This window comes from Mus caroli, chromosome 19 (genome assembly GCF_900094665.2).
Source record: "Mus caroli chromosome 19, CAROLI_EIJ_v1.1, whole genome shotgun sequence".
NCBI classification, from domain to species: Eukaryota; Metazoa; Chordata; class Mammalia; order Rodentia; family Muridae; genus Mus; species Mus caroli.
The window spans coordinates 54,132,481-54,157,122 of NC_034588.1; the positions used below are offsets into that span (position 1 = coordinate 54,132,481).

General features: G+C 40.7%; 1 protein-coding gene across 2 annotated transcripts in view; it reads left to right on the forward strand.

The window, feature by feature from the left end:
- The window catches only part of Atrnl1 (attractin like 1), a 515,328-nt gene that overhangs the window by 50,545 nt on the left and 440,141 nt on the right, over nucleotides 1–24,642 (forward strand). The window contains exons 10-13 of one of the 2 annotated variants that reach the window (XM_021151617.2): nucleotides 10,057–10,211; nucleotides 19,163–19,247; nucleotides 22,239–22,447; nucleotides 23,401–23,519. In XM_021151617.2, coding sequence (XP_021007276.1) covers nucleotides 10,057–10,211; nucleotides 19,163–19,247; nucleotides 22,239–22,447; nucleotides 23,401–23,519 — 568 coding nt within the window. Of the gene's footprint in view, nucleotides 1–10,056; nucleotides 10,212–19,162; nucleotides 19,248–22,238; nucleotides 22,448–23,400; nucleotides 23,520–24,642 lie in introns of those variants that run through there. The other variant, XM_029472585.1, reaches the window with a different exon arrangement.

Below are 24,642 nucleotides of genomic sequence, written 5' to 3' on the forward strand. Positions count from 1 at the left end.
CCCATTCCCATTCTTTTGGCCCTGGCATTCCCCTATATTGGGGTCATGCTCTTTTCAATGCAATCTGTATGCTTTGAATTCATACTTACCTTAGTGTGTAGGGGGCACATGTGAGCCGAGCATGTGTGCATGTGTACAGGCTGTGGTGTGTGTGCATGTGTATAGGCTACAGTGTGCGCGTATGTGTACAGCCTGCAGCTTGCTTATGGAAGGGAGAGGATAGCTTGGGGCAGCTGGTTCTCTCTTGAACCACATGAGTTCTGGGACTGGACTTAGCCTGACAGACGTGACAGCAGGCGCCCTGACCCATGGAGCTGTCCCTCTGGACCCTTGTATTGTTTTCCCAAGGCTGCAGTTACATGTCACCACGAGCCTCGTGTCTTTAAGAAACAGGAATGCAGTTTCTTCCAGCTGACACTGAGAATGGGCAGCGTTCTGGAGAACACGCAGCAGAACTGTGATCCTGGCCGAGACCCCTGGAAATGGTCTCTGCTTTTGCAGTGTTTCGTACATCTGGGGCCTTCTTTGCTGTAACTATATCCTTCTAATCTAAATTTCGTCTATGTGTGACTTGCTTTGTAAAGACTCCAGTCAGTGAATTTAGGATCTGGGTGAATCTAATATTAATATGGCCTCATTTATATAACTTAAATCGTGACTTCTTTTTATCTTAGCCACAAACCATTTGCAGAGACTCCATTTCCAAATGAGATCACATTCTGGGTTTGAAAATACATATTAACTTTGGGGGGGGGTACTGTACATTCAATGAATACTGTCATTTTTTTTTCTGTTTTTACCTTGATGGAAATAAGACTTATATTTATGTTTTATGTCAGGGTTGCTGATTTTAGTAATTATCTGTGTAAGTATTTTTCGTTCCTTCACAGAGGTTGGTTTAGATTCTACATGGGTAGTGTGAATAAGATCCTTCTGGGTTCTATGGCTTTCAGTGTTGTCTTTTTATGGCCACTGCGTCCTCACCTCGGTGAAGAACAGAGCACAGTGACTCTTCTTTATCAGTCCTCAGACTTAAAGAAACATTTTCAGTGTCTCCAGTAAGAGCTGTGTGTGTGTGTGTGTGGGGGGGGGGTTGGTAGAAATCTTTATTAGGGAGGTTTAGTAAATTATCCCAATAATGCCCACACTACAGAGGAATGAAATTAGATGCATATCTATTACTTTGTACAAAAATCTACTTCGAATGGGACAAAGGCTTCAACGTGGAAGTGGAAACACTGAAATTCCTGAAAGGAAACCACAGGTGCAGGAAAGATTCTCTGAACGGGGCTCCATTTGCTCCGGAATCACAGCCAACAGTCGACAAATGGGACCTAGGAAAACTCAAATGCTTCTCCACAGTAAGGCAAGCAATCAACCACATGAAGAGGAAGCGTAGGAGGGAACCTGCCAGCTATAAACCTAATAGAGGGCTAATGCCAGAATATACAAAGTACTAAGAAACAAACAAACAAAAAAATCAATTTAAAAAAACTTAAAAATTGTCTGTGGATCTGAAGAGAGTTCCCAAAAGAAGAGTTAAAAACGGCCAAGTTCAGAAGTATCCAGCATCCTTGGCAGCTAGGGTCATGCACATGATACTTGCTCTGAGATTTCATCTCACCTTGGACTGAACGGCTACGGTCAAGACGATCAACAGCATATGCTGGTGAGGCTGCGGGGAAATGGGGACCTCATTCACCATTGAGGGGGTTGCCAGCTGGGGCAGCTACTTTAGAAAGCTATCAGAAAAGTGTCCGAGTGCTAAAATCAAGTCTATCCTGAGACCCAGCCTTGCCTACTCCTTGTCACATCCCTGAAGGGCCTGATGTCTTACCCTACAGATCCTTCCTCAGCAGTGCCCACTGCTGCACTATTCACAATAGCTAGAAACTGGAAGCAGCCTACACGTTCTCCAACTAATGAACGGATAGTGAAAGGAAACACACAGTGAACATCTATTTAGTTGTGAAGAAAAATTAAATCACTATCTGTGCAGGTAAGTGGATAGAATTAGACAACAATTACACGGAACAGAACGAGATAACACAGAGTCATCAAGACAAATGGTACATGTGCTTTCTCATTTGTGGATCCTAGCTCCAAGACTTCAGAGATCAGTGTTTAACCCAGAGTCACAGGAAGATGGATAGGGACCAAGAGGGTCCAGGAAGAGCTCTAGAGAAGAGGGACAAGGATACAGGTGCTCTGGAGGGTGTGTGTGTATCTGTGTATATGTGTGTTTGTATGTATATGTGTGTGGTACATCACATTAAATGAAGTTACATCACTTGGGGTGATATGATTCCCCCCAAGAGACAGACTATCTAACAAAATCCAGGCATGGGGCACCTCTTTTCTGCTTGTTGGTCAGGGAGTCCAAGAGACCCTCACAACCACATAGGATACTGCCATTGTCCCTGATTTCTTCTGTGAATAAGGGGAGTCCTTGTAGTTAAGGTGCTACAATTTAGGACTTAGAGGTATCAGCTGGAAGCATCCTGGGACACTCTTTGAAGACCAGTTCTCATAGTAACCAAAGTGGCTGTGTAAACTACCACGGGAACTAAAGAAAGGGGGCCTGGGGAAGTGGGGGAGGGGAGGATAGCTCTCATCCGGCTATCCTCCTATGCTCTGGGCAGGAGGGCTGCCAAATGCTTTCCACTCAGCCCGGGGTAGGCATCCAAGCCTCTGACCCACTTGATGGGGGTGGAGGGTGGGTAGACAAGGGGCAGCCCCCAACCTGGGGGCCCCAGGGCCATACCCTGTAGCCCCAGGGTTATGGGAGAGAGGGATGAGGGAAGAGGTTCCCAACACTGACCAGAGTGAGCAGCGGATCTTGATGGAACAGAGACTCTCTATGGTTTAAGAGCTTTATTATAGAAATGCTGGGGGAAAAAGAGAGAGAGAGAGAGAGAGAGAGAGAGAGAGAGAGAGAGAGAGAGAGAGAGAGAGAGAGAGAGAGAGAAAAGGCTAGAGAGAAAGAGAGGAGAGAGGAGAAGACAAAGAGAGAGGAGAGAAGACAAAGAGAGGAGAGAGAAGGTGAGAGTGAGGGGTAAGAGGGAGATTTGAGTAAGCAGTAAGAGAGTAAGAGAGTAAGAGGTTGAGGTGGGGCTAAGCACCCCTTTTTATGGTCTTTATGGTTGCTAGGTAACTGGGGAGGAGTTTAGCCTGAAGGTCAGAAGCTTGGGACATTGACTACTGACCATGCTTCTCTTGTGGGTGCAGTGGGGGGCGGTAACTTAGGCAGGAGCCAGAGTTCCAGGAGCATGAGGGACCGTCTACCGGGTCACGAAGGTGAATCATCACCCTTCCAGGGTTCAGACCTCAGCTCAACTGGAGACCAGCCTGCAATTCCCCACAAACTACTATGGGAAAAAACAGTCAGTAGTCCTACCCCCTTGTAAAAAACTATGGACCACAATGCCCAGCTGTCCAATATGGCCCCAATAATGTGATAGTGGCACATAAGTTGGATTTGAGGCCCACTCAATAGGAAGGAATTAATCCCTGGCATTGTAATTCCAACCACCCCTGCTGACAAATCATGGAGCTCAAAGGAGAACTTACTGCCACCATTTTCTGAAACTTATAATTTCTAACTTTATTCTAAACACTCATCCTTATACCTACACACCTCCTAATCCTTCCAAATAATGCCACCCCTGATGACCATGCATTCCAATATATGAGCCTTTGGGGGCCATTCCTATTCAAACCACCACAGAGACCACTGCAGAAATCAACAACTAGTCAAAATTAGGAGAACAACATACAGCGTGGCGCTCGGCCCCAACTGAGACATCACAACGAAAGCCTTATACCCAAGGTTCAGAGACGGGGACAGAAAGATGAATAGCCAGAGGGCCAGGATGTCTGCTGTGAGACCGTGACCTCTGTATTATGGCAGGGAAGTTGTACTTTTGGACAAGATCTGCGTGATGACATCATTGGTTGATGTGACAGTGTGGATGAGAAATCTTACTGAGCCTCGCCTATAGATGGAGAACTACAGGCAGTTAAAGGCTGCTGAGAGAGGGCTTGTCTGCTCCAAAGATGAGCTACCCTGACTGGTTATCCAGTCCCAAGAGGCCATCCTTAAAACACACATACACCCAAAGAACCCAGCATGAACTCATAAGGTCGTGTGCGTGCACGGAAGTGTGATCGGTGTGCATTCTGTGAAATTTCAAAATAATCCATAAAAATATTGGGAAGTACGTTGGGAACAAATTTTTATTTATTTTCTTGGTTTGGTGCCCTTTTTTAGAGTTCATTATCTGATGTTTTTTTCTCAAAGTAATTTGGCTATTATCATGATTTAGTAACTCAAATCAACTTTAGTCAAATATTACTATTGATTTCTGGTTAGTTAATATTTTGATAAGGAACTATAATCTTTCTGAACATGAAATAGGATCATGCTTCTTGGATTTTTCACGTTAATTATTTGGTGTTAAGGCTATATCAGATGCATTATTTGGGGGGGGGTGTATTCTTTTAATGCTTTTAAAACCACATTTTTAAGACCAGACTTATTATTTTCACCAGTAGTTTGTAACTATAGCCTTTAAGAGAACTAAAGGTGACTTTTGATGTATAGAATTTTAACAATGGAATTTATTTCAAAGTGGTTATAAGAATTTTCAGATTATTCAGTGATTATTACATGATTCAGTTTTTATAAGTATTTTAAAGAACTGATCTATGAAATTGATATATTACTCATTAAATCATTATAACACTATTATTCTTACAGTGCAATGCCTTTTAAAAGTTAGAGGTATTACAGAGTAACGGTCTCATTGTGACTTTCCCTGTGCTCCGGCCCTGTTTACTGTCTCTCCCTCCATCACACTCTCCCCTCTCTTTCATGCACCTTTACTTTCACATAACTTTTAAATTTCACACGTGAGAGAGAGCATGTAACAGCTGTCTGTCTGACATTATGCTCAGTGCGGTGCCCAGCCCCAACTGATACATCACAACACAACCCGTACACCTAAGGCTCAGAGAACCGGGGCAGAAGGATTAACAGCCAGGGGACCAGGAGGTCTGCTGTGAGACTGTGACATCTGTACAGGTCAGGGAAGTTGTACCCATGAAATCTAGAAAGTATGAACAAGATCTGCGTGGTGACATCATCCCCGTTGACGTGCAGTGTGGATGAGAAAACTTTTATTGGCTCACCCATAGATGAAGAACTAGACAGTTAGCAGCTTAACTGAAAGCTAAGCTCCACCCACTTCCCTGCAAATGGCATCGTGCGTTTGAGTGGACAAAGATTTTCAGCGCACTATTTAGCCACTTCAATAGGTTGTACTGAAGCCCTCCCTGCTATTTTCACCTGCACTTCTGTGAACACTCAGTGATTGTGTAACTTTTAGACATGTATTTGACACCTCTGTCTTTTCTTTATTCACATATGGGGCCGTACACTTCTTTTGGGTTCCATTTCTTTGTATGATTTGGAAACCATTCTTTTGTTGTTGTTGCACTGTTTTTATGTGATTTTTTTTGTTACAAAATTTCTTATGACAGTTCTTGGCTTGCACTTTTATTCTTTGAGCATTATCTAAATTAACCAAGACCTCATCAATAGAATTACCTTTCATAAAACAAAAATAGAAATTAAAGGCCTCAGCAGCTAGTTTTCATGGTTTGTGCTTTTTGGTACTTCTAAAGAATTCATCATCAACCTCACTTCCTAGATTTTCTCTCATGTTATCCTCTAGGTGTTTATCATATTCTGCCTGTGTGTTTATGTAGCAGTAAGTTGTTAATCTGCTCTGGACTCTCGCCTGCAGCTGCGCTTCTTGCTGCTGCCCAATGCTCTGGAGTCCCCTAATGAAACGCGCGCGCGCACACACACACACACACACACACACACACACACACACACACACACCGGCTTATTTTTAATATACCCTAAGCAGCGCAATGGCTGGGGCACTTCCTATCTCCATGTGGCTAATACACACTCCCTTCCGATATTCCCGAGTTATCACTTTCTAAAATCTATATTTTATCTTTGCTGCCCCGGACCTTGCTGGGCAGCCCTTCTGGGGCTGTTTTCCCCTGCACCTACCTGTCGGTGGGCTCTCCCTCCTGCACCTTTTCCTGTGTGGTCCATCTCCTATGTCATCCTATGGCGGAATCTCCTCTTCTTCCTTCTCTATCCCTTCCCAGGAATCCTAAAATCCCGCCTCCGACTCCCTACCCAGCCATTGGCTGCCAGTAACTTGATTCACCAATGAGAGCCAACTGGGGGCAGGGACCCCCAGCATCTGAACCCGCAGATTCTCGTGTGACTTTGGGAGCCGAATGGAAACAAATAGCATTAGAATCAACCCCCAACATGTTTACTATTTATTCTACATTAATTTTTTTCATCAGTGTAACAAATATTTATGTGGTATGCATACGTGCCTGCATGCGTGTTCATGCGTGTGTGGGTGCACACGTGTGTATGTGTACGTGCGTGTGTTTGTGGCTGCAATGTGGAGATCTGAGCTTTACTTACTTCATGAGTTGTAACCCTCTTTTGTGCACCACAGAATATTTCGAAACACGATCTGTTGCTGAAGCTGGAGCTCGCCGTTTTGACCATTTTAGCTAGCGTATTCTAGAATGCCCTGCCTCTGCCTCTGCCTCTGCATCACAGTGACGGGTGGGCTCTCCCACAGGCTTTTATATGGGTTCTGGAGTCTGAAAGGTCTCGTCTCCACATTGGCAGGGCGCGCTCTTTACTGTGAATGTATTCAACAGCGAGTCTTCAGTAGGGGTCTAAATTCTTTCTCTATTGTTTACGACTTTTAGTTACTGCAGTAGTGTTTCTTGGGTATGCTATCCTATCGTCATGGAGCAAGTTTTGCTTCTTGTTAAATGTCAGTTGGGTATACTTGAGTTGGTCTGTCTCCGGGCTCTCTAGTCCACTCTGTTAACTTACTTGTCTTTTTTTTCAGTAACAGACTGCTTCGGCTACTGTAGATCATAGTAAACGCAGAGGACGGGAGCAGTCAGTCCTTTCACTTGATTCAGTATTTTTCTTAAATATTAAATTAATTTTATGTTTTTTAAGTATTTATTTTGTTTAAGTTTGAGTGCCCGGATCTGTGCCTGTGCACAACATTTACACACGTGTCCACGGAGGCCAGAAGAGGCATCCGATACCCTGGAACTGGAGTTATAAACAGTGTGAGCCACCATATGGATTCTGGGACCTAAGCCTGGATCTTCTTCAAGGCGCTAAGTGCTCTTAACGGCTAAGAGGTCTCTTTAGCCCCGACTTTGTCTAACTTAAGCTTTTACCAACCCATGTAAATCTTCCTGTCTGTCTGCACTGTCCATAATTTACTGGGATTTTGATTGACAATAACTTGTATCTCCAGATCAGCATAAGAGCTGGCAGTTGATTGTATTAATCTTTACATTCATGTGCATGTAGTGTTTCTCCTTTCATTTAGAGACTTTTATTTTATTTATTTTTTATTTATTTGTTTTGAGATAGGGTTTAAATATGCTATCTGGAGTTTGCTATGTAGATCAGGCTGGCCTCAAACTCAAGAGATTCACGTTCCTCTGCCCCTCCCCCCAAGTGCTTGATCTTTTTTAAACTCAGAATTTTATAGTGTTTTTCATAAATCTTACATAGAATATTTTATGAAGTATACATTTTATTTTTATACTGATACATATGTGTATTTATATATTATTATATAAAATATCTTACTATGTAAGTATACATTTTATTTTTATACTGATACATATGTGTATTTATATATTATTATATAAAATATCTTACTATGTATATACATATAGTAACATTTTATATACACACACACACACACATACACGCACGCGCGCGCGCGCGCACACACACACACACACACACACACACACGCATACTCAGTTCCCCGGGGAGAGCTTTAGAGACCTCTGTTTTGTCTGCCTTTTTCCCTCCTGGAGAGCTTGTATTGTAGATTCATGGGCACAGAGACCTGATTCCCCTTGGTGTGGTACTGTTGCTTTATACACAGAGAACTTGTGATAGGAGGCTGGTATCTTTTAAGCTTGACTCTCTGATATAGAACTTATGCCTTATTAAGGCAGGATCAACATTCTTTGGCTCCACTTTAACCTCATAAGCGAGGTTGATAACTCCCACCTCTGTTGAGGACTGAGTATGGAAAATCACCCAGACTTCTCTGAGTTTTTCGTGGAATTGAACTTAGGTAAGAATGGAGAGCTTGAAATTTGTGGTGGCCTGATACTCTCAGCAACATATGGTTGACCTGAAGTAGGAACCAAGAGATGAAGCACCTTTTTCCCCCCCCCGGCTCCACCCCTTGGAGTTGGAGATCTGTCCTTCTGTACTGGTGTCCACAGTAGTGAGGAGACACTGGGAAGACATAGTAACACTCCTGAGTTAATACACTATTGTTGCTTGTTTCCTTACCCTGGAAGAGGGGCCTGAACTGTGACCTTGTGCAAGCAAGGCAGGTACCCTGTGGCTGAGCTTTCTGCTCTTAGCCACACCCCTGCTCTGCTGTCTTAGACTCCTAAGTCTCTGGCATCACAGGCCTATGCCACCTCGTCAGAATCAGTGTTGACATTCCTATCCCAAGCTTAGCAGACATTCCTGAGTAAGTGTATAATGTTGCTCTTCGTAGAGTTTTATGAGATCTCAAATTTTCTGAGACCTTAAAACTATTTTGTATTAATTAAGGTTCTTTTCCTGGAGAGACTGTGGAACCTTTAGATGATATTTAAAAAACATGATTTTAAGAGACTAGATACAAACTAACAATTTTATAAATGTTTACTGTGTTTATATTTTTAATCATAATTGTCACAAAGTATTAATTTATATTACTCTTCATCTTCATATATCGGTGTATTTAGAAAAATTTATAATTCTGAGCATATGTTTATAGCACTTTATGTAAAATTTACTGTTCCTGAAAAACACATTTCAGAGGATTTATTTTTAAGTATGTGTGTGCATGTGAGTGTGACCACAAGTGCACGTGAGCACAGGTGCATATGAGTGAGCACAGCTGCATAGGAGCAAGCACAGGTGCACAGGAGCAAGCACAGGTGCACAGGAGCAAGCACAGGTGCACAGGAGCAAGCACAGGTGCACAGGAGCAAGCACAGCTGCACAGGAGCAAGCACAGCTGCACAGGAGCAAGCACAGGTGCACAGGAGCAAGCACAGGTGCACAGGAGCAAGCACAGCTGCACAGGAGCAAGCNTGCACAGGAGCAAGCACAGGTGCACAGGAGCAAGCACAGCTGCACAGGAGCAAGCACAGGTGCCTGTGGAGTTTCCAGATGCTCCTGGAGCTGCCTGGTGTTGCTGTCTTCCTAACTGCTGCGCCATCTCCAGCCCCTATGTGCAGTTTTTAATTAATCACACAATGTAGATGCATCTAAAGACAACCGTGAGCAAAAGAATCTAAACACAAATTAAGTACAACCCATATAAAAGTAAAGTAGAGCTGGTCATTGAAATAAAAATAGTAATGTTTCTATCCAGGTTCTGATTATTTGGTCATGTTCATCTTATGGAAATTAATTGAGTTTTTGACTTATTGGTATATACATTTTTGTGTATAAACTTTGATTAAACATAAAGGCTCATTAAGGGTTTCTTATCAATTTTATAATTTTAACCCAAAGTAATTTGGGCTAAATTTATTATACTTAACTTTTTGTTTGCCTTAGTGTGAAAAAGTCATGGTGTTTTGGTTCTTTCCTTTGAGGTAGACTGGTGTCCTACCTTCAAAAGTGAAAAATCATTTAAAACATAAATTGTTAGGATTAAGAATTCTATATATATATTGTTCTTCCTCGAAGCATCTTGAGATATGGAGATTCTATAAATATTCTTTTAAAACATTGAAGCTTTGAAGTTATTTACAAGTTGTTAAAATATATGTATTTTCCCCTAATAAATCCCAGAACAAAATTTATATACAGAGTCAATAGTTTATTTATAAAGTCAGGGAAGTCTCTTTATCCTTTGTAATACATTTTTAAATTTTATTCTGTAGGACTATTTTGAAAGAAAGTGGGTTTGCCAGATACCTTCATTCAGCTGTTCTTATCAATGGAGCTATGCTTATTTTTGGAGGAAATACCCATAATGATACTTCCCTGAGTAACGGTGCAAAATGTTTTTCTGCCGATTTCCTGGCATATGACATAGGTATGTATCTGTTAGGATTGTACAAAGAGGAAAATACCGGACAACTTTCTCAAATAGATTGACAGCATGCTTATATGTCATTTCAGAGATCAGTTTAGTGACAGACTATGAATTGGGTTTTCTCTAATTTCAGCACAGTGGTCATACAGAGCCAAGATGAGATGTGTTGGAATGAGTTAGTATCAGAGACAGAAGAAGAGAATGATAGGAGTGCGTGACCTTTTGACCCTTTAGAAGCATTTTGACTGTTGTGTCCTTATTTGAAAATTGTATGAGCCTCTTGTGTCTTATACTACATCTGTTTCAGTGATGGATAGATATGTAATACCATCAAACTATGACAATTAAGACTGAGAATTCAAGCGCTTTATATTGAGCAGGGGTGAGCAAAGCTTAGTTTATGTTAAATATACTGAATATATTTACTGAGTATGGGAGGGAAGTTCATTGAGAGGAATGTGGAAAAAGAGGTAATGAAATATGATGAGGAGAGAGAGTGAATCCAGGACATGCCTGCGAGTGAGACTGGCTGGATGAAGCCTTCCAGGGAGCTGCAGCAAGCGCTGAGGCACTCTCTTGTTCATTATGCTGGGTTCTTGTTGATTCTGTATGAGGGAGGAGCACTCACTGAAATACTACATCTGACTCTCCAGTACATCACGGCAGCAGAAGTATTGCTTCTGTATTTGTCATGTTATCGCCGAAAGCTAGCTGGTACTTAAAATATATTTGGCAGTGCACAAGAGCGTCTTTTATTGATGTTACAAATAAAGTGCTATATCAAATTCGAAGCTATTCTCTTGATGTGTAAAAATGAAGGAGGCTAATTAGATGTAAGACGGATTTACTCCGTAACATCATAAGGGTATGCCCTCTGCTTTGTTAAGATCATTTCATGTGGCTACAAGGAAAGAGCAGTTGATAATTAATAAGCGCTTTGGTCTTGATGCTATTATAAGTTTGCTAGAAGAAGCGGCCATTAATAACATTAGGAATGCTAAGTGAGTTTGTGATTATTTAGTCTTAAATAAGGAAAATGTTACCTCTGAAATATCAATAAAAGCGGTTCCTTCCAAGGAGTGTGGGATGATCCCAGCTTTCAGAAAACTCCTAAATTATTGTCTGGGATCCAGAACAAAACAGGTTGACTGGGGCAGTGATTCCAGCTGTCAGTGAGTGATCTCTCGTACCTGGGGCTGAGACAGTGAAATTATCTTTCTGGAGGAACACGAATCCTTTATTTATTTAATTTTGTTCATGCATATTTCTTCTGTCGTTTTTTTTTTTTTTTTTTTTTTTTTTTTTTTTTTTTTTTTTTTTTTTTTTTTTTTTTTTTACAACAGAATAGGATGCCATTGTTACTGTTAAAAATCCACGAAGTGGGATTTAAAATTTTTACATTAAAGGTTTTCAGCGAGCTTCTACACAGTGCTTGTAATTTAATGAACTGTATAAGACCGAGCTGTTTTGTAAGCGATATATTGAGAGCCCATTTTTTATTTTTCCATGTTACTGGAGATTACATTTCAGTTTTATGTGTCAGAAAAGCTTGTGGAGGTTAAAAAAAAAAGGTTTAGTTTTGTTTCAGAAAAAAACAGGAAGAGAGAGGTTGGAATACCAACATTCTGTTAAGCTCTGAGTGCTGGATACTGTCGCAGGGTGTGTGTACAAAGCCCGAAGCCTCTCTAAAGGTCTGTGACTGTGTCATTGACTCAGCTACAAGGCAGGAGTGACAAGGACTGATCTAGAGGAGTATAGCGGCCATTGTTCTAAGACCCTTATCCGTCTGCTTGACTAGGCCACGCTGATGGGTCGAGTCCAGCACTTGCTCTTAATGTACTGCATGGTCTCAGACAACTTAGACTTAGTGTTTATTTCTTAATGCTGTGGATGGATGCAAGCAAATACTCTTCTTGTTGGTGACATTGTATTATTTTTCACACAAAAGGAAATTTATTTCAAAGTGGTGGTTGTTCATTGGAATTAAAGATAGGCATTATAATGAACCAAATAGAAAATGTATTTTAAAAGCATGTTTTCTTTCCTGTATAAGGAATATTCCTTGTCACATTTAAATGAGATGCATCTGAGGGGGTACATGAGGTTTAAACAAATGCATGCCAATTTTATACTAATTTTTCATTCTTCTAAGATTCACGGTTTCAATCTTAATGCCAGTGTAAATTTTACATAATGAAATCATTAATCTTTGGAAATATAACTGTCTTCTGCACATAAGATTGTGTATGGTAAAGATTTAACCAGTATATGCTGCTGATTTTCAAAATGCTACAGTCTGCAGCCTGTTGTTCCTTGGGAAGGTTGTCGGGAAAATCAAAACCAAGTGTATATAACCCAATTGTTAGTCACTGGACAGCTGCCTTTTCCAGAAGTGACTGAAGGGATGGGAGGTGGTTCAGTGGTTAATAGAACAGGCATTGCAGATGACTCAAGTTCAAGTCCCAGCCCCCACACCTGGCGGCTCACACCTGCCTGCATCTCCAGCCCCAGAGGATCTGATGACCAGTGAATCATATGTCCTCTATGGCAACCACATTCAAGTGCAGATTCTCCCCCCTCCCCCAACCATACACATACAGTTAATGTAAAACAAATATCTTCAAAAAGTGATGGAATGGGCTGGAGAGTTGGACTGCTTAAGAATGGTAGCAGCCCCATGTTTGGTTTACGGATGTTGGGTGGCTCACTCCTGCCTGTAACGCCTGTTCCAGAGGGCTCCATCTTCTCTAGCTTCCATTGGCGCTGGCACGCATGTGCATATATTTATCCACATAGACATCATACTAAAGAATTAAATAAAAGGTGACTGAAATACGCCTAATAGTAGCCAGAGCTAGTGAATGACCTTGGTCAGCTATAACTCTTAGCAGGACACATTGCCTGATGTTTTATTTGCAAACCTAGCTTGAACTCAGATTTAGAATCTGAAATTTTTATTAGTCCCTTTGTTATTTATTGTTAGTAATAGTGTTGCCCTTAGAAAGCTGCAAGGGCACCAGTTTTCAGGATCAAAATTATGTATTCCTCGCCCCCCCCTGTAAATATAGGTTCCTGTTGAGAATAAATAAAAGTGTGAAACAAAATGGAAAAACAATAATTAATTTTTGATTTTCATAAAGGTGATAGAAAGATGAAGGTGTAAACCCCGAGTTGGAACCAGGCAGAGGAGCAGGGTTCCTCTGACCCTGACTTGCACAGAACATTAAACAGAAACTGTCCCATTTACTTAGTGATGGTTCCAAGCCTGAATTCTCAGAACACGGTGGTTTCTCGTATGGCTTTAATTCCTTGGTAGTGATTACAAAAAAAATGTTAAAAATGCAAGACAAGTCCATATTTTCAGCAGGAACGTTTTAATTGGTATTGGCGAAATAATGATGTATATTTTAATTGTTTTATTATATAGCAGAGTTAACGTCACTTACCTAGTTTATGAAGCGTGGCAAACATGATTTTGTACAACCCTATGGAGTGTTTATATGAATCATGTAGAATGAATACAGCCCTGTAATCCATAATTTCACGATAAAACCATAAATGCAAATTAAATAATCTACTTATTTATTTTTTTGGAACATTCCAACAAAGTTCTGCAAATTCCATCTGGCTTGCTCTTTGTGCTTAAATTTATTTTCATTTCCTGGAGGCTTTATTAGTCAATATTTTCTAATTATTTTTACCGTATTTTCATGGCTTATGTCTCGCTGAGCCAGCCACCTGAAAGAGCCAGTTTGTTACTTTGTAGGTCAAGAAAACCCTTGAGAGCTTTCATGCCACTTCCTGAATCAGCCAACTAATTATTATTATTTTATTAAAGTTGTTTTGCATCCTTGACTGAAGTGTTATCTTTCTCTTCGGTATTTGATAAGGGAAACAATAGTTGGTACAACAGCTACCTGCTGGTTCCTCCTCTTCCCTCTTCCTCCCCATCCACCCTCTTAAAAAAATCAAAATAAAGAAGAGAAAATGTTACCTCTCAGTTTGTCAAGGTGGACAGCTAGGTCTGCCTATCACTCCCTGCAGTGCTTGGCTCTACACAGGGTTCATAGCGTAGACTTTCATTGTCTATATAGTGTGTGTTACAATGCTCACTTATGGAGGGAAAAGGAGCCGGCAGCTTGCTGTCACTAAACCCAGTCACACGAGTTGTAAAATGGTTATTCATTTTAGACATCTGAAGCAAAGTCTTAATTCAGAGATTTTTAATCCATCATTACACTACCCCCATCCCCTGCCCTGTTCTAACAGGAAAACTTTGAACAGTCTTTTACTTGGGAAGGGTTGTATCAGTTCATCCAAAGACAGCAGCCGAAGCCATCAGTGGATTTGATCACACTCTTTATGGCGTATTTGCATTTAATGTGACTCGACCTCAAACTGACCATGAAGTAGTGAAGCCCAGATGGAAAGTCAAGGAATGAAATAAATGATATATGAACACTGAGTTCCCATTTCTCCTAACTACTGCAAGCAGTTTGAGAGACTTTGTGCTTTGCCTGTGGGTATTAATGTTTTCTCTCCCTCTCCCTCTCCCTCTCCCTCTCCCTCTCCCTCTCCCTCTCCCTCTCCCTCTCCCTCTCCCTCTCCCTCTCCCTCTCCCTCTCCCTCTCCCCGTCTCCCTCCCTCTCCCCGTCTCCCTCTCCCACTCCCCTTCTCTGGCTCTCACTCTCCCCTTCTCTGGCTCTCACTCTCCCCCCCCCCCCCCCCCCCCCCCCCCCCCCCCCTCCCCTCTCCCTTTCCCCTCCCTCTTCTCCTCCCCTCTCTCCTCCCTCTCCCCCTTCCCCCCTCTCTTCCTTTAAGAAAGTTCTCATTTATAGTTTAGACTGTGTTGTACACTCTTGTTACACAGGTTCTCCTGTGTGAATTCTTGTTGCGCAGGCTGTCCTTTGCGCTGTCTGCAACACAGTCTGCTCCTACCAGAGTGATTTTGTCACAGGCCCCAGGTGCTAGTGTTAGAGGCTAGTATGAGCCACTATTCCTCACCAGAGAGTGTTTTAAATATGAAAATTACAACGTAAATATTCTAAAGAAAGCATGCACGGAGAGGAGTTTTTGCAAACCCTGGAGGATTTGGGGGGTGGGGGGAAGCAGTCATGAAGACACTCATCTCACACAGAGCACTGACAAACAGAATCTAGTGCTATTTCAAAATAGCACAATATAGGATTTATTCTAGAAATAAAATTATGATTAATTATGCATGTAATTTTTTATATGAGGACCACTGAAGGAAGCCAACAGGGAATATCATTTGTTGTTAAGACACGTGAAATCATTTCACTCTTAAAACTGACATAAAGCACAACACTCAAAACAACTGTGACACTTATTTTGTGTATGAGTGTTTTGCCTGCATGTATGGTAGTGTACCTCTGTGTGTCTGGTGCCTGCAGAGGCAAGAAGAGGGTGTTTGGATGCCCTGGAGTGGGAGTTACAGACAGCTGTGAGCTGCCATGTGGATGCTGGGAATCGAACTAGGTCCCTTTAGAAGAGCAGGCCGTACTCTTAACAGCTAAGCATCTCTCCAGCCCCAGGAATATTAAATATTTTGAGTAGTTTAGAGTACTAACAGAATTACAGATGCATATTTTCATTGAAACCATGGGAATTTGTAGCAAAATTAGTCAACAAATGAGTTCTTACCTGGCTTATTTTCTACATAATCAGTAAATTAAATTAATATTATTGCCTAAAGTTCTTCAAATAAGTATATAACTCTCTCTCTCTCTCTCTCTCTCTCTCTCTCTCTCACACACACACACACACACACACACACACAAATAGCTCTGATGGCGCAGGATGTTAACATTTGAGTTTAAGACCAGTAACTTTAACTTTTGATTTTCTGTGTATTTAGTGTTTGGTTTGTACACTAAATGCCTTGCAGCAGAGTGTTTAAAAATGTGTTCTGAAGAATGTTTTTTTACTCTTTATTATGTTGCTGTGGAATGTGTTTCTCTCAACTTAAAGGTGTCAATTCTGTGTAAAATTTATTTCAAATTGTCTAGGCTTAAACTGATTATGAAGAGATACCAACTGGGCTATTCTAGAAGTTTATTTTCTTCTTGGCAGAAAATATACTTTTAGATTGCAGCCAAAGAGAATAATAATATAATAGACTTAACAGTATAAGAATCTGAGGAGACCACATGTAAGCAAATGATATTAATCAAATAAATGATCTGAAATTAAACGTTGATTATTAATACATTCAATTTGTACTTAAATATTTGTCAAGCTGGCACATATTTGCATTTTTCTCTTCTTTTTATCTGGACTCACAATACACTTACAGCTGTAAGGTGCAGAGGGGTGGTGGTGTAGCCATGCTGAGTGAGGTCAGAGCTACCTGTTTATGCGGGGTACTTGGTCCCTGTGGTCTTGATCATTTTATTTTCCATTTTATCTTATTGATGTTGCTGTCAACTCATGATGGGAGGTTCTGTCTTTATGGTCATTTGGTAATCTGTGGCCTGTGCTGTCTGCAGGGTAGCAAGGATTAAGTGTGATAAGTTTCCACTGCTGAAGGCATGGCTGCACACATGAGTTGTGCACATGAGCTGTGCACCTGAGGATCCAGCCTCTATTGGGCTTCTGACATGAGCCTGTTACAAATCCCACAGCCTACTCTCTTCAACAGTGATACCACCAGTCACTGGAGTGACTGCTGGGTCACATGATAGCTGAAATGCTGCTTGTTTGCAGTGCTGAGTGGTTCTTAGCAGATCTGCTTTCTTGCTCAGTCATTGAGTCAGAGCTCACACCCTTACCAGAAGCACAGCCTGGCATACTATTCCTGAATGTTGGATATGCTGCCATCAGAACTTAGAAATCTGGTGTGGGGGCAGCGCAATAATTGTTTCTTTTCTTTTACATTTTAATAAGGTGGCATATTGTTCTTGGCCATTGGTCCCTTTTATAGTTTAACAATATGGAAAGCCTGAATTTTTGCATATTTTATTTTATATTTTTTTGGAGTATAGCTATCTTAATAAGGTCTCCGTTGCATTAATTATTCTTAACATTCTGGTCCTATTAGCATGTATCAAAACAATGTAACATTATCAATACACAGTTTATAAATAGTTAGCAATATAAATTATATGTATTTGAGTTAGATGGATGATTGACATCTAAATACCTGAACACTTTGGCTGACTCTAACATTCCATTAATTTTCTTATTGAGACCTTGAACCATGTGTAGGTCGCCCCACTCCCAAGAAAATAATGATGTCTCAAAATCCTTCTAACAGGAAGTTTCAAATACACATGAACCAAATAACAGAAAGAGAAAAGGTTTGTAACCAATCTTAAGCTTGCTGCTTACCTTCAGTAGGTCTGATTCTTCATTCATAACACAAGACGGTTCTGTAGTAACCTCACTGAATTTTTGTAAAAAATTTTAAGTTATGTAGGCAAACATCACTTTGAAGGCAATTTTATATTGGTAATACACACTGCACATTTCTTAAATTAACTATAACACATAAGACAGTTCTTCTGGTCAACTTAAGAGCTTTACAGACTAAAGATTACTCTATTTTACAGACTAAAGATTACTCTATTTTGTTTTTTTTTTTTTTTTTTTTTTTGGTTTTTCGAGACAGGGTTTCTCTGTATAGCTCTGGCTGTCCTGGAACTCACTTTGTAGACCAGGNACTCACTTTGTAGACCAGGCTGGCCTCGAACTCAGAAATCCGCCTGCCTCTGCCTCCCGAGTGCTGGGATTAAAGGCGTGCGCCACCACGCCCGGCTCTATTTTGTTTTTTGGTTCTGTTTGTGTTCTTGGAATATTCTTTGGGAAATACAAGTTGGGATGCATTTGATTACTTTCATATCCGAGCTTCAGTTTATTAACTATGACTTTGGTTTTTATAAACCCTTTGATCATTTAGTATGAATATTGAGTTAAAAACTCTTTACTGTTTGTGTTATAGGCACAATTTTATGGGTAAGAAAATATGTAATTTATTATAATTTTAACCTTTATAATTAGCTCTATGTACTTACTATTTTTGTAGATTTCTAAGGTTAATAAAATAATATTTTCAAAACCTTAATACAATTAAACTAAACACCTGCGCCTCTTTTGACACAGCATGCTTAGGAAATTGAAAGGCAATAAAATGTCCTAAGCCTGTCCCCAGGTGCTGGACACCAAGTCACTTGAACTCTTAACGACAGTGTTTATGTGTGCTAGTTTTAATATTGTACTGAGGTGATAAATTTTCTTCTCTTTTCATTTCTGTGAGAATTTTGTTTATGAAAATTGAATTTGCATCATTCTTCCTCCTCCCTCTAAGCTGCTGTGTTCCTCCCCGTCTCCTTCTCAAGTATAGTATAGTTTGTCTTTAACCATTTCCTCTCCATAGTCTTTATATCACTGAATTACTTTTGTTGTTTAAAAAGTTTTTAAATCAAGGCTTTTGTGCAACTGAAGTATTTCTTCCAACATTAAATAAAAGCAAATTTTTTGAAACATTTTATCATTAAGGCCATTTAAATATTATCTCATGGTCTCCTTTGGACACTCTGTCAGTGGATATCATGTGTCCCACTCACTTCTATATGCAGGTGATAATTGATAGCGTTTATAGGTGTGCCCAGTAGTGACATGCATGGGTTTTACTATATGAATTCTGATGTATTCAGTAAAGATAAGTCAGTGGAATTCTCTCCAAACACAAAAGATACAATTTCATTCACTCTTTTGTTAATTCTCATATATTTCAAGTTATTAGTGAGAATTTAATGAGTTGATTTTATTTGAAGACTTATGGTAGTTGATTAATGATATACTAAGTTGCAGATAATGGGGAATTAATCTTTTTTTTTCTGATTTTAAGTATTGTCTCTAATTTCATCAGTGATTATTTTCTATTATTTCATTTGCATTTCTTACAGCTTTTCTTTCTTTTTTTTTTCTAGCTTGTGATGAATGGAAGACATTGCCTAAACCAAATCTCCATAGAGATGTCAACCGATTTGGGCATTCTGCAGTCGTCATCAATGGGTAGGGACTTAATAGTCATCTTAGAACATATGTGCTTGCAGCTTCCCACAGCTAAACTTCTTTGGACACTTATTGTTGACGATCATTGACCCTGAATTTTATACCTTCTTCTTGAATACATTACAGTTTGTCATCCATATCCTCCATGATTAAGGTGCTGAGCTAAGACCGAAGCTTCCTAGTGGGGTCTCTGTGTCTTCTTTGTTTTTTCTTAATGAGTCTCTGAAAAGACCTGGGGAAGAAATGAAGACTTCTGTACTCCCTATTCTACACACAAAGAAACGGAAAATCAGATTCCCAGTGTAGTCCGGCCATTAATTACACATGTGAATTGATGTCGGTAGATTATTGACCTCCCTACACTTTAATACTTGTGTGTCTTTTGAAAATTGGAGTATAGGATTAAATTGCAGTCTCTTTAGTTTATATTTTTGTTTTGTTTGTTTTTGATACAAGGTCTCATTCTGTTTTTTTTTTTTTTTTAAAGACAGGCTTTCTCTGTCCTGGAACTCACTTTATAGACCAGGCTGGCCTCGAACTCAGAAATCCGCCTGCCTCTGCCTCCTACAAGGTCTCATTCTGTAGTCCAGCTGTACTGGAAGTATGTAATCCATGCTACAGTTGAATTCATGTCCAACCCCCTGCCTCTCAGGACCCTAACATTTAAACCCTTTGAAAAGTTTGTAGAATTCCAAATATCGCACAGTCTCAGAAACTCTCTGCAGCTGGCAAAACGACGCCTCTGCTAGAGCACAAGGGAAATCATAGTCAGCCGCTGCAGACACTCTGATGCAGCCCCACATCCCCACACCTGGGACTAACATGAAAGCATATTTTTATAATTCTGTATATTTAAAAGAAACCCAAATTCCAGAACTCCAGTTTTTTTGATTTTTAAAAAGTTTTTATTGGCTCTTTGTGAATCTCACACCATGTACCCCAATCCCACTCATCTCCCCGCCCCTTGTACCTGCCCTCAACTTTTGCAACCTCCCCCACAACAGAGAAAAAAAAATCTCGTGGAATCTGTAGTGTGTCACAGTGTCCCACAGTATGCTCTCTGCCCATACTTGTGTGATTGCAAATGTTCATTGCAGTGACTCCTTGTTCTAGTATGAGGCCTCTGGCTTCTGCTACACTATCAATACTGGAACCTCAATGGGACTCTTCTAGAATATCCTGTGTTGCCCTGAGTCATGAATCTATAGGACCTGCCCCTTCGTGCACTCCAGCAATTAATAGATGGGCTAGATATTAGGGTGGGACAATCCAAAGCCCTGGATCTGGGTCTGGGAGGAATCTGAGCTGGTCCACCACTGGGTGTCCTGTACCCACACCATTGCCAATGCTGCTGTCAGCACAGGGTAGAGCCAGCTCTCCCATTTCATGCCTTTGGGGCTGGCTCACCCAAAATTCCCACGTCCATGGCCAGCTCTACTGTACTGCCCAGGCAGGGCTTTCTCTCCCAAGCGCTGCAGCAGGTGAGGGGCAGGGACAGCTGTAGGTGGCAAGGAGTGAGGGGAAGGGAGGGCATCTCGCTGTTGCTGATGTCACAGCATGGCAGACAAGTTGCAGGGCCAGCTCTCTCATGCTCATACCCTTGGGGTTGCCTCATCTGTGACCCCCTTCCCCAACCCTGCCATCAAGGTCAGCCTTACAGTGCTGCCCAGGTGAGGGGCAGGGCCTCTGAGTGCTGCAGCAGGTAAGGGGCAGGAGCAGCTCTCCTGCTCTCATGATCCTGGTGGGATCAGCCCACCTGACCATTGCAGGTGGTGAGGGGAGAAGAGAGGGGAGGAGATCTCACACCACCACTCAACAGACAAGAGGCAGGGCTGCCATTTTCATGCTCAAACCTCAAGGCCAGCTCACCTGTGCCCTTTACCACCAGGGTCAGCTCTACTGTGCTACCCAGGCGAGGTGTTGGGCCTGCTCCCCCCAGAAGGGGGTGCTTGAAATGATCAATTCAGACTGTTGTTTTTATAGGCCTATTATTACCTCCTCTCAGTTATTTCCTACTGTAGCCATACAACGAATTGTTATTCACAACAAAACTTTATAACTTAAAAATCGCAACGGATGAGATTTCTCTGAATCCCCTTCCTCCCCACCTCTGGCTTCATTGTGGGAAATAGGGTTTGATTTTGATTTTATTTTTTACTATAAAAAGTATTCTTGAAGCATTTTGGACCAGTTTGTGTGGCTTTGAGGGGGTGCTAGAATTGTCACTGATAGTGCTAGACACTTTAGGATTGTGAGGACTGTGTTACAGACCTGGGTGTGGAAGTTTTACCATGACTTTCCTCGATCTCTTCTTTACAAGAAGGAATGATCTGAATTCTATGTCAGCACTGAGTGGCAATTCCAGGCTCAAATCGTGATGCCTTCCACCCCACACTCTGTCCCTGAAACAGAAGGATCGTGAGTTCAAGGCTTGGAAGGGGTACAAGTTCCAGCCTGGCCAAGGATACATTTAGAGACCTTTGCCAAACACAGTACATCAAAACAAAACAAACATCACCAAACAAAATTCCCAAACACGTATTGAAAAAAAAAAAAGTAAATCTAGACAGCTATTCTAAAGTGTACCTTAACATTTATCTATTACCATAATTAAATATTACTATATTATGATTGTAATGTATTTCTTAAAAAATTGTTTCCTTTATAGGATGGTAGTACATTTTCTGATAAAAGGAATGTAACATTCTTGTTTCTTTTTTTTTCCATTAGTAATAAACATGTCTGGAAATTTAATGTTTCCATAAGACATACTATATTTCAGATTTTATCTGAAAAATTCTCAAGAAAAATCTTAAAATAGTTAATCTGGGCTTTTTACATCATGCTGTATGTTAGAAGAAATAAGATTTCAAAGAAAAGTTGGGCACAAACACAAACATTTAAATGTTAATTCTCTTTATTCTTCACACTAATTCACCAGGCCACTCAGTCCTGCTTTGCTAAGGTATACTGTCTCTCATTTTTTCATAGGTCAATGTATATATTTGGTGGATTTTCTAGTGTACTCCTTAATGATATCCTTGTGTATAAACCCCCAAATTGCAAAGCTTTCCGAGATGAAGAACTGTGCAGAAACGCTGGTCCAGGGATAAAATGTGTTTGGAATAAGAATCACTGTGAATCTTGGGAGTCTGGGAGTACAAATAATATCCTCAGAGCCAAGTGCCCTCCCAAAACGGGTGAGATGCTTTCCCTTCCAGTCTGATTTTTAAACTTCTCTGTTTATTTAAAAGTAGATTGATTTCGCTGATATGAGGTTCCTTATTTTAGAAATTAAAAATATTCTAGTTATGAAGTCTGATACTTGAACTAGACAGCAGTTATTTATTTATTTTTGATGCTTCCAGTTTTAGTTTTGTAATGTGTATGGGAATATTTTATGCATAACATTAATTATTTTATAGTGCATGTTAAATAATTTTTAAATGCATAATTTCTCAGAAATATTGTTTACTTTAAAGAGACAAAAGAAGTAATATAGTTTACATTTGCCGTTTCATCTAGAATTGCTGCAAAACCACATTTATAGCATTGATTTTTCAATTTTGGAACAAAAATTATCCCATCATAATGAATTTACAAATAAAAATATCACACAGCAGGGTTAACAGTTGGCAGTCCTAAGCTCAATACTCCCCACGTCCATTGCCGATCTGTGAAGCTTTTCTTGGGCGTGCCATATTCTATTATGATGTGTTGAATGGATAATTAGAGTTAGGAGAGATTATCAGTCAGTATTTATAGTTACAATTTGTGGGACAGTTACGGAGTTCAGCTGGGTGAAGGCTTTGATAGATTTTGCTGCTGTAACTAATAAACATTTTCAGGTTTTGCCCCTCTGTGTTACATTGTCTCTCTAAATATCTCTAGAGTCATAAATTTCAACTATTTATTATTGTATTTTATTTGGATGTATACTATTGGTAAGCTCCTTGTTCTAAATGAATAAACTTAAAAATGTGTCCTGGAAGTACAAAGTTAGCTTAATACTTATATTGCTGCCGATATTTTCTTTTGTGGGTAAGAGACGTGCTAGCTAGTGATCCTTAAGTAGGTAACTATGCGTGTGAATTCAGAATCATGACGTTTTCATGTGAGCCGGCTGTGTGTTTCTCTCCCATGGGTGTTGCAGCTGCTACCGATGACAGATGTTACAGATATGCTGACTGTGCCAGCTGCACAGCCAACACGAACGGGTGCCAGTGGTGTGACGACAAGAAATGCATCTCAGCCAGCAGCAACTGCAGCACGGTTCGTATGTAAGGGTGGGTGGTGACGTCACTGGCATGCTGCTCGCATCGTGCTTGCTTATGGTCCAATTACTGTGCGCAGAGGATGACGTCACGGGCATGCTGCTCACGTCGCCCTTACTGTCTCGTTACTGTACGGAAAAGGGTGACGTCACAGGCATGCTGCTTGTATGGCTTGCTTACCGTCCAATTACTGTGCGCAAAGGATGACGTCATGGGCGTGCTGCTCGCATCGCTCGCTTAACCATCCAAATACTGTGTGCAAAGTGGAGACTTCATAGACACTGAACATGTGTTGGGATCTGTCCGAGCATGGTGGCACATGCCTTTAATTCTAGCAATGATGCAGAGGCATGTAAGTCTCTGTTCAGGGACTGCTGGCCTACGTAGTAAGTTCCAGGAAAGCCAGGCATATATCTATCTATCTATATATCTATATACCTATAGATATCTATATCTATATCTATCTATATCTATATATCTATAGATATCTATATCTATATCTATATCTATCTATCTATCTATCTATATATATATATATANAGAGAGAGAGAGAGAGCCTGTCTCAACAGGAATCAGTCACATCTCCGCACGCTGCAGTTAGCTAGTATGCAGCTTTGTTGGGTAGAAGTGCCTGTCTGTATTCTGTCTTGTAACTTGTAATCTTTCATGTATTTCATGAATGAGGCTGACAGGTTTCAGTCTGAGTAGTATCTTTATCGTTAGTGCTGTCTTTCAATGATCTTTATGGCCCTGATGGGACCTATGTGGGTTATGTAGTTAGATACCAAGATTACCTCAGGGATTCCTGTCAGCAGTGCTCCTGTCGGCCTGTGGTTTGCACACTTAATTTTACATCTTACCACAGCGTTGATAACCCCAGTTCTTCCTTCTCTATCTTTAGATCGCCTTCGCCCGACTGAAGGCGATTTTGTTCTGCAGCTGACCTTTAGCAACAACTTTGATTATCGCAACTGTGGGGCTCCTATTCACATTTAGTATGCATAAGCTAAGCACTCAGTGTGTGGAACAGCCTTCCCATAACCACTAGTACACACAGCAGCCTTCCACCAACCACAGCCTTCCCATAACCACTAGTACACACAGCAGCCTTCCACCAACCA